The sequence below is a fragment of the Rutilus rutilus genome (assembly GCF_951802725.1).
Source record: "Rutilus rutilus genome assembly, chromosome: 19".
Classification (NCBI taxonomy): Eukaryota; Metazoa; Chordata; class Actinopteri; order Cypriniformes; family Leuciscidae; genus Rutilus; species Rutilus rutilus.
In genome coordinates, this window is record NC_140232.1 from 21873943 (window position 1) to 21889459 (window position 15517).

At 38.4% G+C, this 15517-nt stretch overlaps 2 protein-coding genes across 2 annotated transcripts in view; one reads left to right on the forward strand and one right to left on the reverse strand.

Annotated features, from left to right (window-relative positions):
- Nucleotides 1-1690: 1690 nt before the first annotated feature.
- On the reverse strand, nt 1691-4297 carry tmem81 (transmembrane protein 81). The gene is made up of 2 exons (XM_084390112.1): nt 4203-4297; nt 1691-2790 (listed from the first exon to the last, which is right to left on the reverse strand). Exons 1-2 carry the CDS (start codon nt 4222-4224, stop codon nt 2006-2008), a joined length of 807 nt encoding a protein of 268 aa, XP_084246238.1. The 5' UTR covers nt 4225-4297; the 3' UTR covers nt 1691-2005.
- Nucleotides 4298-6313: 2016 nt separating this feature from the next.
- prex1 (phosphatidylinositol-3,4,5-trisphosphate-dependent Rac exchange factor 1) overlaps nt 6314-15517 on the forward strand; it is a 71747-nt gene continuing 62543 nt past the window's right edge. Inside the window, exon 1 of the mRNA XM_084389176.1 lies at nt 6314-6917. Within this exon, the coding sequence (XP_084245302.1) occupies nt 6774-6917 (144 nt within the window). The 5' untranslated portion in view covers nt 6314-6773. The remainder of the gene's footprint in view (nt 6918-15517) is intronic.

A 15517-nucleotide genomic window follows, 5' to 3' on the forward strand; every position in this document is an offset into this window, starting at 1 on the left:
CGAGTATTTCAGACCAGGCGGGCCACACATTAGACTTCCACCGTTTGTAAAATAGCTTTGCAGTGTTATGAGAAGCTAGCAACAGCAATATCTAGGCTAGAAACCCAATCGGAACATTTTAAGTTACCAACTCCTTTCAAACTAGACATTTTACTGTAGACACATTTTGCTTAAGGCCAAAACTACTTTTCATCTTGAAGTAGCATTGCCTAGTCTAATGAAACGAACTAACGTTAGCTTGTTAGCACTAGCGAATTCTATTGGGCCTAATTTCAGTGCTAGACAACACTGTTTTCTTTTCTTTTTTGTTTATGCAGTGTGTAATGTATGTAAACAGGGAAAAATTGAGAAGTGTAAAATATGTAATGAGTCATTCAGTGATGAAAACACATCGGTTGTTCTACGAGCAAAAGGCAGCAATGGTGTGAACTGTGCCAGTGCTATAAGCCAGGCAGTTTTCAGGTTAGAGGCCAGTGTAAAAGCAGCATTGCCATCACCCATTGGCAGCAGGATGATTGGATGAAGATTGGGCAGATGTATTTGTCATACATATGAATGGTGTTTCTGCAAATTAGGACATATTCAATAAGTGTGGAGCTCATGTGCATATTCAAATTCATTTCATAAGAAACTTGTAATACAAAAAAGGTTACTTTTCATGTATACTTTTACTATGTAAAGTTTTATTGTGGTAGGAGTAAAGGAAAAAATTAAGCCTATTTGGGTGTATTTTGGGCATATTTGATTAGTGTATAGCTCATTTGCATATTCAAATTCATTTTCAAAGAAACTTGTAATACAACATGTTTTACTTTTCATGGGTACTTTCATTGTGTAAAGTTTCATTTTGATAGCAGTAAAGGAAAAAAATAGCCCAATTGGGGTGTATTGTTGCCTGGCCTTATTGGCACACATCTCGGATTGATGAGAATTTAACATATTTCCTCAACTAGGACTTTTAGTATGTTGTTCTGGACACCTCATAGAAATGATCTAAGCTGCAAAAAAATATTTTACAATTAGTCTGTCGTAAAACGCTACTTTGCCTGGACTATTAAGTCACTCCATAGCATCATATTTATGAACCACAACCGCATAGTAACGATCTGGCATCATGTTGGTAACTTTTGCTTTATGCAAAAACTACTCAGGTTTTCTTCAAATTTTAAAAGTAGTGGTGTGCATTTGCTTTTCTGTTATGTATTTTTTAAATGTGAATTCAACTGTATATGTGTAAGAATGTATGTCAACTAGGGGGCATAGTTCTTGAAATTTATGTAATTCTGAAAAAGTTGCGCGCGTGATCATAGCAACTAAACCTATGCGCGTGAACTCAGGCAATCGACTACTTTGGACTTCAACTGAAAACAGGATGTAAACACAGGTATTTGCGCTGGCTTAAATAACATAATTTTTATACATATCTTTCACATCTACTGCAGTCAGATTCACTCGTGTTCACTCAGAAGGAATCACTCACATTTTCTGTGCACTTGTAATGACACATCAAGGATGTCAAGAGGCTAAAAGCAGGTTTACTACTTGCCCCATTGAAGTCAACAGGGTGCAAATTTTAAAAATAGAATAATGTAGGCAACCCCGATTTTTGTTGTTGTTCTCTGTATTGACAGCACTCCAAATGTACAAAAAAATGAGCTCAATGTTAAAATTGACCGGAGTTCTCCTTTAAAGTAGGGCTGCTGTAAGAACAAGTTAAGGAACTTAGCATAAATTACTGGGATCCAAATTAGGAACCTGTGACCACTGGTCCCACTGTCGATGAAGTGATCTGTTTGTCCCTTTGAACACAAACGTGAATGCGTATCCTTTTTAAGCAGTTCATTAACAGCTCTGCTCTATAAATAGTACACCATAGTTTGAACATGTTTTTCAATCCCACGCGTTCGTGACATGGTCAAATTCATTTTTAACACATCTATTAATCAGTGACTTAGTAAAATGATTGAAAAATGAAATCTGGGAATTCATCTGACTTTTTAATCATTTAAATGTTGTCCTGGGAAAGTTGAGCTTGTCTGGGTCTTATCCAGTATAAACCCCACAAGAGTAGAAAGATGACCGCCGCCATTACAGCAGATACGAACACGCTTATCAACGCCATGTTTCGGACAGTCCTGCTGGGATACATGTTTATTGTGGTAGTGATGTTAGAAAACAGGCTCACAGGGTTTTCCCACTGAATCAGACCTTTACTAAAGTCTAAACTCAGTTCTTTGGGAGATAACACCTTTACCCCTTTATACATTCTCTTCACTCTTCGTTTGTTGGTGTCCAGTACGTCACAGCGGTACGTCCCAGAATCCTCTACTCTGAGAGGGTCTAGCACCACCTTATCGAGGCTGAGGGCTTCATAGCGGGTGAATAATGAGTCATCAGAGGTGATGACTCCACCGGCGAAGCGCCAAGACACCACAAAGGCAAAGCGGCCCATGGCTTCCATCACTTCCTCTAAGCAGTCAAGCACCAGACGCTGACCGACAGTTGCTGTTTGGGTCTTCAGTCCACACTGCCAGGTGTCTAGGCAGCGGATGGTCCTCAGTTTGCAGGAAGGGCTGGAGATGTTTCCGGCCTCCCTGATAGGGCAGAGCTCTTGTGTACGGAGGCCAAGCCCACAGGTGGCACTGCAGGGAAAGCTGCGTTTGATGACCAAGGTGTTGATCTTCTCCAGTTCTTCCAGGTCGGCTTTGGTTAAATTGCTACACCAGCTGGGGGACTGCAGGAGTGTGCAGTACAGCAACACCAGCCAAAGTGCTGAGCCAGCCATTGTAACTTGAGACAGAAGATGTTCAGAATGAGAATCTATACGACCATATGTTTATTAAAGGATTAGTTCACTTCAAAATGAAAATTCTGTCATCATTTACTCACCCTCAAGTTGTTTCAAACCTGTATGAATTTCCTCTGCTGAACACAAAAGAAGATATTTTGAAGAATATCGGTAGGCTAACCAAACAGTTAATGGACCCCATTGACTTCCATAATATTTTTTTTCCTACTATGGAAGTCAGTGGGGTCCATCAACTGTCTGGTTACTGATATTCTTCAAAATATCTTCCTTTGTGTTCAGCAGAAGAAATTCATACAGGTTTGAAACAACTTGAGGGTGAGTAAAATGATGACAGAATTTTCTTATAAGTGAACTAAGTTATTCCTTTAATAAATTATTCTAATTAATTTTAAAATGATTATTATTTTATACACATATAATTATCACACCTGAATTAAGTCAACACCTTATTTAAAAAAAAAAAGTATGTATATTTATTTCTTATTCTTTTTAAAAAAAATACACATAGGCTATCCTTTGCACACCTAAATTAAATGATTAAGTAAACTGTCCAAATTAATTAATTCATTAATTTATTATTTATTGTTTTTTATTTAATTAATTCTTCTTCTTTTTTTAAGCACACCTGAATTTTAAGCCTAAACTAAACCATTTGCAATGGTGAATCACTTTTATTAGTTCCAAACTGGTATTTTACATTTATTATGATGGGGTGTTTCAGTTATCGTTTAAAAGAAAAAATAGGTTTGTCTTACCTTCGTTGGTGTGTTCAAAAGATGTGATAAACTATATATAAAAATCTCTCAACCTTTAAGATTCTATTTCGCATTATTTTTATAAAGTCATAATAACTCTCTGTTCATCAGTTGCGTCTTTCATGTGCGCTTGAAATAACGGAGGAAAGCGGGTACTTAAAAGATTTCGTCTACAACTGTCGACTAAAACATCTATTTATTTGTTTTCGTTTAAAATAATGTTTTTTATTTTTATTTATTTATTTACAACGTTTGTATTCCATCTTGCCAGTTGCCACAAGATGGCGCTTGGTCTCACAGAACGTAAGTTATACAGTGTGACTACCGGTAAATACGTTACGGGTGTAGTAAGTAGTCAAATAAGTAAACGGTTGATTATATTATCTGGGTGTCACTTATATTTACTTAGAGTTACTGTGAAACAATTATATTTAGTTATGTCAAAGCATAAAGTGGCAACGGCGACTATGTTGAGTTAGTGTGTGGGCATGTAGGCTAGGCTACTCACGCCAAGTAGCCTAAAGCAGAACCAGCGGTTATTGACACCTCTCAAATGTCAGACAGCTATGAAATGCCTAGAGCGAAAAGACTCCTGCGGGGTAATAGTGATTCAAACCAGGCCAACGAGTCATTCTTACCCTTTACGTTTTGCCCATTCATTTGGTGGAGTCTGGTGGTTTGGCCGGGTGGCCAAATATGTAGGGTGAGAGAGATAGAGAACTGTACTCTTGGTTTTATTCTTTTGTGATGGTGTAAACAGGATGTGGATAAGCTCTGATGGCTGTTTGTCATGCTGAGGAAGCATCACCTCAAGGGCACAGACTGTACAAACAAAGCCATGACACGGACAGTCTCTGTGCATCAGAACAAACAATCTTATAATTTACTCACCCTCATATCATTCCAAACCTGTATGACTTTCTTCTTCTGCAAAACACAAAAGAAATTTTGAAGAATTGAATAGTTTGGGTGACCATTTACTTCCATTGTAGTCTATAGAGAAAATAAACTGAGATATTTCTCAAAATACCTTATTTTACAGGTGTGAAATGACATGAGGGTGAGTAAATGTTGACAGATCTTTTATTTTTGCGTGAACTATCCCTTTAAACTGCAGGGATGCCACATTCCATGTAGTGAAACATGTTTTAATGCATTTTCTTGGACATTAAAAATGAATTTGCCAAATTGATGGACACGGGTTCCAATACCAATGATTAAATTAAACAGATATTAGTGTTCATGTCCACATTTAAAAATGTATTAATAAATTTGCACTTTGTTATAGCAGTGCGTTGAGCTGCGTCTGAATTGCATTCTAAGTAGGTAGCCATACTTCTTTTGAATAAGTGCTTCGCAACTGTCAAAATAGCACATTCTAGATACTAGGAATGTGTGTAGTATGAACGTAATATTGACGTACTACATTTGTCATGTTTTCATTGTCATGTGACCTATAGTTCCATCATCAGTTGCATAGCCATTCACAACTCCTCTTCCAACTCCCTCTGACCCTATGGGGTAGTAAAGTGTCCACTAGATGCACACTTTAGAATCTAGATCATCCTGGTACTTTTTGCCTACTATTTTATGAATATTGTGACATACCCTTTTCAAGTACTGTTTTTTGCTTACTATATAAGTATGCATATTTGAAGGCAGCCTTGAAGTCGGCATGAAATGGAAGTTGCGATAGTCTTTTCTTGCCTATTGTGACATATGTCAGAGGGACATGGCTTCTTGAATAAGAAAACCATTTACTTGGCGGGACTTGATTTTGTCTTTTGGGAATTGATTGGATGGTTGAATCATGTGGTTTGCTACTGTGATCTCATGTGAGTGACAGGTTGACCCACTCTCATGCCAGTAAACACATCATCAGAGAAGATCTGTAAGAGGGAGGGGAAATTGTTTTGATTAAATACAATGAGGGCATATGAATATAATAAAATAAAACAATGTGCACGGGTTACGGATAAATCAGTTATAATAAATACTGCTATATTCCATAAAAAAAAAAAAAAACATGCCAATTTTGATTTCATGGTGACTTTAACATATAGGCTGCGTCCGAAATCGTATACTCTCTCATCTTGAGTAGGTACTTATTTTTGTCACATATTACTTTTGTCACATACTGTCTTCCACCTACTAAATAGTAGGGAAGTATGCGATTTATGTGAATGCTATGCAGCCCTAGCTGGCTCTTATTTGCCCTCATAGTACCAGTGGATTTAGATTTTATACTGACACCTGTTGGTCTTGATGCAAGAAGTTTGTTTAGGAACTGCTGTGGTTTCACGCCAAAGCTGTTTGTTTGTCTCATACTACAACAGTTGGAATAATTCCTAACTTTTTCATTTGATGTTGGTGTTTCGTGCTGGTACCTGCTAGTCATTTGATTATCAACATGGCGGCACCCATGAAGAGGCGACCCGCTCCATTTAGAATTGAACTGCTTTTCGAAGATATGATGTGTAGAGTCTTCATCTCATGTTAGTGAACATAATTTTAACAATCCCAAAAGTGCTAATCATTTTTATTTTTGTAAAACTTTTAAGTTGCTAAATAAATCAGACATGGAGGATGGAGCCAGAGATAAAAAGGAACTCTATTATCATAATCACACATCTAAAGATCAGAAGGGATCAGTTCATCAGTTCATTGAAACTGAAGACGTGATTGTTCAAGCGCTGCAACTTGCAGACGGTCCCTCAGAGGCAGACTCAGTTCTCTCTCTACAGCTCTCACAAGCGTCTCACTTTTCGTGGAGTGCACACTGAGCTCTCGTGAACTCGTTACTTCGGCGTTTACTGCACGGTTTTGCCAGTGATTTCATGGTTAGCCTACTGATCGTTTCACGTGCACTCCCTGTTTCCACATCATTTGGCTCCTTTGGACACTTTCTTCATTTATACTGCAGGCACCCGGTGGGCTATACTTCTCTGATTTACCTTTTAAACGGAAAGTGTTTTTAATGAGGTGCAAATTGGCTTGCGGTTGACTTCGATGCTGCGCGTTACTACTACAGAAGTTTCTTCAGTTTCAATATAGCCTAACATTTTCCCCTGCCGCATCCTGTCGCGAGGTTGCGAGCAGCGCGCGACGGATTAAATGGATTAATTACCACATCTTCACCTCAGTTTTCAAACAACTGGCATATCTATTTTTGTTTGTTTGGAGGCGCTTCTCTCAAAGCGGTTTTAAAAATGAGCGAGGAGGACAGTCAACAAGAAAACGGGGATGTAAGCAGCAAAGACTCGGGCCGTCAGTTTCGTCTGAGACTGTGCGTTTTAAATGAGATATTGAACACTGAACGGGATTACGTGAGAAATTTGGCATTTCTGCAGTCGGTAAGTACTGGGTTTAATCCAAACTCTCTTGAGTGTTGCAGTCTGAGCACCCATGTGCCTGGTTACATGTTGCAGTCGCGCGGTTATTGTTACAGTCTCGTTTACTGGCTCATAAACTGGAGATAACGGGCACCGGTGAAGCTGTCAAGCTGTGTTTAAGTCACTGTACTGTCGTCAAGAAAGAGGAAGAGGGAGAATACGTGAACCAGGCAGCCTTTCTAAAACAAACTGTGTTGGCTAGGTTATTTTTTAGTCACATTTCATAAATAACAAAACATAGCATGGGGGACTGTTTTGCAGCGGGACTTCTTGGGGGGTTTTACTGATGCTTTGCAAGGACGCGGATGTTTTTCCTCCAGTGGGTGTTTTAACTCGGTGTTTCCCAACGTTTTTTAGCTCAGCCCGACCGATAAGTCTCACATTCCATCATTCATTTTACTAAAGGCACTTTTAAACACTAAACTCAAAGTAGCTTTTATTTTGTAACAAGTGTCATCCACATATGTTCTATAGGCCTATGTGTCATCCATTTCTACAACTTCCATACAACATGCATTACATATTGTTTTCTTTCTTTAAAAAGGAGTTGAAAATCATATTAATCATAATTAGTTATCTAATTCCATATTCTCATAGTTTTATTGGTTTAAAGCAAATCCATATCGATATTATGTGCCACCTTGAACCTTCTTTTCATATCTCAGGTTGGAATCACTGTTTTAAATGACTTTCACAATTTGTTGGGTGATCTTATCCATTGTCTTTTTCTGATCTGCAGTTTTTAGATATGACTCTGAAGTGTGAGCACTCTCAAATCGAGAAACAAGAGTCTGTCACTTTTACTGCCTTTTTAGTAATTCAAACAAGCTCTAACTTAAACTAGTGTATTTCCTGGTCATGTGCCATTTCCTTTTATAAGCTCTGCCTCATAAAAACAGCAGCGACTCATGTGAGCGGTGGGATTTTCAGGTCTTCAGGGCAATCTAGCCAGTAAACCCCCCTGTAGCTTTCGAACACTTGTTTTTTGTCTTTTGATAAGACCAGGTTGTGCTCATCAGCATACAATCCCGCTCGGCTTCACTGACCCTGCACTGATAACATATGTAAAGTAAGTAAAAAAGTAAATACAGAAAGTGTTTGAAATCTCCAGATAGTGATATGGCATACTTGACAAGTGTTTTCTTGCTCTGATTAGCATCAGATCGTGACATAGCTTGCCTGGATTAGAGAATAGACAATCATAAACCCGTTCATATTCCAAACTTCCTACATGGTTTCAAAACTAGTTAAGCATTAGTGAACCACGTTATTCACAGTTTTTTGTGTGCATTTCTCACATTCCACACCAGCGCATTGTCCCTGTTCCAAAACCTCTTGATCCTGGGATAAATTTAACAGGATCAAAGCAACTGGAGAGGATTTACAAACATGCCAATGAGGGGTAAGCAGCCTTACAGTTATTAAACCAGTTTTATAACAGTCCTTCATAATCATATTGGCCTGTTAAGCTCCCGGAGTGCAGTAGCTTTGTGAGGAAGCTGCCAATTGATGACGTCGAGCCGGCTGTGGCAGTTAAAGATTTAAGAAAACCTCTTTTGGGTTTTCTGAAAAAGGATGGGTTCACTCGTCCTAGTTATTGTTCTTTCTCTGCATATGGGAAGAATCATAGGCCCCTCTCATCTGCTGAGTCTCAGAGGGTTTCATCTCCCTAGCGGTGCGTCTGATGTTATCTGATCTGGAAGCATTAAGTGAAGCGGGACCAATCAAATTAGTCCCTGCAGATGCACCTGACGGCCTCTCGTCAAGATGTGTTGACGCAGGTGAAGCGAAGCGGACGGTGGTGCATCAGGTGAAAGGAAACCACTTTGTCATTCAGCATCTCTGACTTTTTTCAAGGTCCTCGGTGTGAAAAACAAGGCAGTGCTTGAGATCAATATCAAAGACGTCTGCCTTTTAACTCAAGGCTGGCATGCTAGGTGGTCTTTATGTTCTTTTGTCAGCACACACTCTCATGCCAAACATCACTGGCTGCCACACTCTCTAGGGAGACTGATAATTGCCTCATGAATTTGTTTAGATATTTATGTAAGATACCCAGATAACTTTTATTAGACTGTAGGTTTCAGGACTGTGACTTTGTTGCTCCCTGAGTGGCTCTTTTTGCATTTGTTTACCCATGGAATTCCACAAGGACTCTCAAGCAGATATTACAAAGGGTAATGTCATCGCTTCAAAGGAATAAACCAGGCTGTAATTTCAAAAATGGCTGGCAGAGCTAGAGATTCCCATAAGAGTCCTTTTTAGGCCCAATTTTTTAACATCTTTTCTGTTACATTTAGAATTTTAGATCAGAGATGACAAAACGTGTGAAGGATTCAGAGTTCGGGTTAGAAAAACATTCATATTAAATCCAGCACATATTTAAAAACTTCCACTTTAATGATGACATGTTTTGTAATACTGTCTAGTGAAAGTCTTACATCTACTTCAAGTGGCACTTGGGGGAGGGGGTGTGTCTTAGAAATTGAGTCAAAACTGCATTAGTCTTTCATGACTAAACTGTCCAAGGGAGTTTTTTTTTTTTTACTTTATTGACAAATGTATAAAGAAAAGCAGTTGGCAAATGCATTTTGCATTTTAAAAGTTGCATTTAAAGATCATTTATTATTTCATTAAACCATGAATTAATTGTATTTGCTTTAAAGTTTATTGTTATATGTAAAAAGTAAGCTGTTTTAAATGTCTATTTATTTGTCCATTCAAAATTGCATTTATATACAATTTTATATTTGTATTATTAAATTAATAATTTATTATTATTACATTTTATTTTTAAGTGGGACTCCATAAAATAGTGCAAGAAATAGGAAAAGTGACAAGTTATTTTGCTGCCATTTCTTATTAATATCAATATTTAGAACAGCTGTGCTGCTTAATATTTTTGTGGAAACCATGATAAAAAAATTCAGTAATCTCGTTCTGTACTAGTGCAAATATTTATAAAGCACAGGTGGCAATTTTTATTTAATTCTCAATTTTTATTTGATTATTTTTCATCTGAAGGCAAAAAGAAAGCAAGCCTTTGTTGCACCAAACATGTCAATGTATTTGTCTGTAGCAGAGCCCAATATAGTAAATCCTAAATATAGCAACGTCCAATTTAACAGACATTTCAACCCATCAGGATAGTAACGCAATTGCAAGGAAAGTTTCCCTGAAGCAACCTGAGGGTTGAATGTCTTGCTCAGGGGCAAAAAAGTAAAAGCTTGTGATTCAATTAACTTTTCAGTTCCTAAATGTAAGAGCCTCAGTGTTTGCATATGAACGGTCTGAGGATCCGTTTCCTGTGTTGGGTTGGCATCCGTGCCCCTTCTGATGTCTTTATTGCCAGTCCAGCTGTTGTTAGTTCGTGTGGCCCAGCTGGGCTCCTAAAGACAAGACACTGTTCACCCCAAACAGGATGACATGAATGTATGGAGGAGCAGGGGGAGGAAGTGAACCTGGTGCTTCCTGCTTGCCGATGATGTCTCTCTCAGTCCTTACAGGAGGGAAGCACATGCAAGCGTAAGCTTTCTGGGTTATAAATAGTTTTATAGAACTGATCCGCACGGCAGTGTCACAACCAGCTACCCAGCAGCCATATGGCTCAGCTGGGTACACGTCTGTGCCCGCCAAACTATGGAAACTATCCTCAGCTTAGATAAACTACTTCATTTGATGTTTTATGTGTAAACTGCATAGTAGTGCATATTTATATTAGTGCCCAAATAGTGGTCGTCCGATACAGGGCTAAGATCTCTGCATCGGCAAATCTACAAGATTTCGAAGCATAGATGAAAGTTAAGATTCGTTGCAGAGCATTTTGAATGTTAAACTCTCGTAGACCCTCCGGATGCTCAGTAGTAGTGATGATCATCATCAGTAGTGGCAGCGGCGCCACCTGTGCTAAACATGCAGCTCTCGCCGTGACTGCCACGAGCTCTGCTGATTACGCTCCTCTATCCTATAAAGTGTCAGATTAGCACTGTCTTAAAGTTGTGGCAAATCATGCGTTATAAGCCATGGCACAGAGGCACAAGTCAGCACCAGGAATTTCAGGAATCTGAGCTCAATTAGTTAAGTAGACCTTTTCTTGTGTCCAAGAATCTGATAGCAAACAAACCCTGGGATAATGTTGCTAATTATGGCTTCCTTTTTAATGCTGATGAGTGACTGGTTTTGTTGAGGGGGTTGAGTTTCCTCATGTTCTACTCTGATAACATATCGCTTTGAAATACAAAAGTGCTTTTGTAGTTGTTTGAGTTGTTTCTAATGACTCTTCTGATTTTTGTAACACCCAAGGACGTCTATAGAATTATATGCTAGCATTCATCTCAATGGCAGTAGCTCAGATCTGAACTAATTTTGAATTAGTTACCTGAGCCGTTACTAATGTGACTTATCATTCGAGAACCGCAGGACAATGACAACACTGATTGGCACAGTCCCAAAAAAGTCCCTTTCACTATAGTCAAAGGCAATTGGTAGGAAAAATATGTACATTTCACCATTTTAAGAGTCCTTCAAAATAAACCTGGGTACTGGTAAAACATCTACAATAAATATAATTATATATTAATGCTATATATATTATACAGTTTAAAAGTTTGGGGTCAGAATATTTTAAACTTTTTAATGTCTTTGCTCACAGGCTGCATTTATTACAGTAAAAACTGTATTGTAAAATATTATTAACATTTTTAAATAACTATTTTCTATTTTTAATATAATTTCAGATGGAATTTATTCCCATAATGGCAAATTTTCAAAGATTTTGGACCAATGATAGTTCATCATAACCAGTGCAACACTGCAGAATCAATCATCTGCTGGTTAATGCAAAAAACAGAGCTTTATGTGGCAAATCATCAATTTTGCATGTTTTTCATGTTCAGGATGCTTTTGTGTTAATGTTTTGTAGGAGGAGATCTTAAATCATCAGCAGCATCAGCAGTGAAAGGGAGGATGTTGTACAAAATAAACAGCAAAACTAGCAAACTAATCCCCCCGTGGCCTTTTGTGGTCTGACAGATATTGTGAGTAAGAACGTCTGCTGATGTTCTCTGTGATATTCAGTATTTTAAGCCAGTTGCAATTGCTGAGTTGAAAGTCAAACTTAGAAATCCTAGATAAAGTCGACTGATAGGTGAGTCACTGTGAGGTCCCAAGCACAGCATGAAACTGATAAAGTCGTCTGTGTTCCTGACCGCTCTGTCAGAGGCCTCTGAGGTGTTAATGAAATATGTGTTTATTCAGATATCAAAGACAGAAACATTGGAATATGTAACCAGCCGTCGGTGTAATTGCCGTCACCTGCGCTTACTAGCTGGATTCACACCTCTAATTTAATCACATCTACCTGGCCAGGCGCCATGTTACAAATACTTGTTGATAAGGTATGCCTGTTGGCACCTCTTCATCTTTTGCAAACAAGCAGACAGCAAACAAAGCCATGTGTTAGGGATTATGAACACTATCAGATGGAGGAGAGGTATGCAGACCACAGGCATATGGGATAAGGCTCTTAGCAGATGTTCCCAAAATGTTCAATAAACTTCAGATTGCGGCTTGCAGTACTAAACTGACACTTACGTAACTCCACTTTGAGCAGGTTTAAAGCTTGTTTTGTGTTCTTGGATGTTTAATTATTCAGGTGATGAGGATTTATGTGCATATGAGGTCTGTTTTTCTTCCTTGGATTTTTCTGTGGGATGGCGGCCGTGATTGTTTACTTGAATTAGCTACAATACCAGTGTTTTCTCACTCTCTCTTGGCTGTCAATAGCCTTGATTGTGACTTGACCCCATCACAAACATTGCTATGCAGCTGTAGACAATAGCAGCCTACTTGAGAAGCATGTTTCGCAAAGAGAAGGACAGCAGTAAATGGAAGGCCGTACATTGCCACATTGACCCTTGACCCCTTTGACCAGGAGAGCTCTGAGGAATTCCTCAGTTGTCCTGAGGGAATTGCCCCTGTGGTTTGTAGCCAGAGGCTAGCCGTAATGTCATGACTCTTGAGATTTTTTTTGGGGGGGGTGAGATCTCTTTAGATGTATGGCTTTTCCTTTTGCTCCTGAAAGGGAAGAAATATGAACGTAGAAGAACTTATTCCACTTACCTCATCCTTGGACAAACAAAGGAGCGTGCACTATTGATGGATGTGGGCTTTGTCAGATTGACTGATTGGAACTGAATTATTTACTCGAGTCCTAAAGAACACTTGGAGATGGAATTAGTCTGGTTAGGTTGATATAATGCCTGTTTAAACAGTGAAGTCATTCATTTAGGTAAATTAATAGATTTATTTGGGAACTTAACTAAAGTAGTTTGACATTCCCTGTCGGAACTTTTTTAAAATGCAGATAATGGGAATTCATTGACATAATTCATTGACATAATGTTTACTGATTGTTAAAGGGATATTGGCATTATTTACTCGCCTTCATGTCATCTCGTTCATTTTCTATGGAGAATTTTGAAAAACACCACCATAAAAGGGCCACAAAAGTGGTGCCACATTCTCATTCTTTTGATAGCTAGGTTAAGCCATCTGATAGCTTTAGAAAAGGCTGAAATGTAAGTCATTTGACCACATGCGTTTTTAACTGCATTACCTCTAGAAGTGGATAAGCTCAAAATGTTTTAGGCTACACCTGTATTTAGGGTTGTCCACTTGTGATCAGATTCAGATCAACAAAAATGTATCTTAATACCAAGTGTAAACAGGGCCATTGAGTTAGTGAGTTGACCTAGATCTGGATCAGGCTAATTTGTCAATCTTTTTTGGTTTTGAGCTAGTTCTTTTCAAATGAACTGGCTGTTCAGGTTCCCAATTAGAGCAACCATTTGTTAACAAACTGCACTGATCCAATTTTTGAATTCAATTTACTGAGTTCAGTTTAGTGATTTGGCTGCATGCATCTCTCTGCAGAGGAACATCATCAGTGAACAATAGCTTAAATTTGGGCTAAACAAGTACTTTTTTGGTCATTTTTAGAGCAGATAACAGATTGTGTGGAAAAGTAAAGATCATTCAAAAATTTTATCATTTCAAATTTCAGTCATATATGTCATGATAATAATGACAGAACTGCATTTTATGTATCCATGTAGAACTTCATAAAACCTGTCGTTTGATTTTAGTAATGAATGAAATAATTCAGTCCGTACTTCAATCTGTCATAACCTCACAGCTGACGTAAAGCATTGGATGTTGTTATCTTGTGGGTTTTATTTCCTGTGGTGAGAAGGGAGAGTCTTCTTGTCCAGCCACTGAAGCCACTCTTATGATGATAATCAATGAAGAAATTACAGATTTGTAGTGTATATGTAATTTGACTCAAATGAAGCAGTGCTGCAAATGATAATTATTCACTTTGTTGCTTCTGGGATGAATGTGCTGCAGTGACATTGAATCCATTATTCTAAAGGGAAGTAGGAATGACACATCAGGAAATTAGATAATATGCACACACACACGCATATAAGCCTGTGGTAAATGACAAAGTAAGCTGCTGCGGGCGTTCACAGCCAAATAAATCCCATTATACGTCAGTACTCTCCAGAGGTAATTAAACTGTATGTGTGTGTTCGAGTACTCAAACAAGCATCTCTCTATGTGAAGTGATAATGATTGCTGTCTGTTGTCGTCGTATAGGTCAGTTCAGGGTCCACTGTGTCCTTTCCCCCCTGTGGTGAATGAACCCCTGGCTCTCGTGGCACCTTTCCATGTGCTCAATCGCTCTTCCATGGAGATGAGCCCAAATGCCTTCCAGATGGCCAATCCAATCTGGACTGAGATCTTATCTGGACTACCACATGTCAGCACCAAGCCTGTGTATCAGTACTGTCCAATGGTCAATCAGTGTTGGATTCTTTGTATGCCCAAGCTCTTTAATGATGGGGTGGTGTGACAAACACTTGTGTTGTTGTGAATAGGGCTGTTCACGGCAGAGTGATGTACACACCTACCTTATGTAGGAAGCATACTGAATCAAAAACAGCTAAAACAAGTATTGCAATTGATTGTTTACAAGACACGCAGCATTAGTACTATTCATCTTAGGGTTAGGAGTTTCTGAAAAATATTGACCATAAGAATTAAACTCTAGTGTGACGTATTCTAAGGAATCAGAATTATTTTTGCCTGGCGGATGATAAAACGGACAAAAATCGTATAAACTTATATTAAAGAAGAGACCCAGGTCATATCATAACCAGAAAGTGATGGAACAGATACAGCAACCATATAGCAGCTACCTTTATAACTGCCTGGCTGCTTTTAATTATTATAATGTTTTTAAATATAATTTTTAGTTGTATTTATTTTTTCACATGGCCAAATTTTTTCAATGCCAATTTCAATTAACAAATAGTTTTTAATAGATTTAGTTTTAGTTAAGAATTATAACCCTGCCTTGAACCACCTTGAACACCCTAGCAAACACCCAGACAACCACCCGATGATCCGCATCATGTTTTGGAGCGTAAAATAGTAAAGTCGATGTTTCTATGATAACAGACCAGCGTTCATCTAAAAAAAAAGATTCATTCAAGAAC

Bases quoted from the DNA above. Each gene is read 5' to 3' on its own strand.
- tmem81 (XM_084390112.1), bottom strand. From the start codon at position 4,224: ATGAATGGGCAAAACGTAAAGG. The intron at 2,791-4,202 runs GTAAGAATGACT...TTCTGTCTCAAG, and splicing joins GAATGGGCAAAACGTAAAGG to TTACAATGGCTGGCTCAGCA.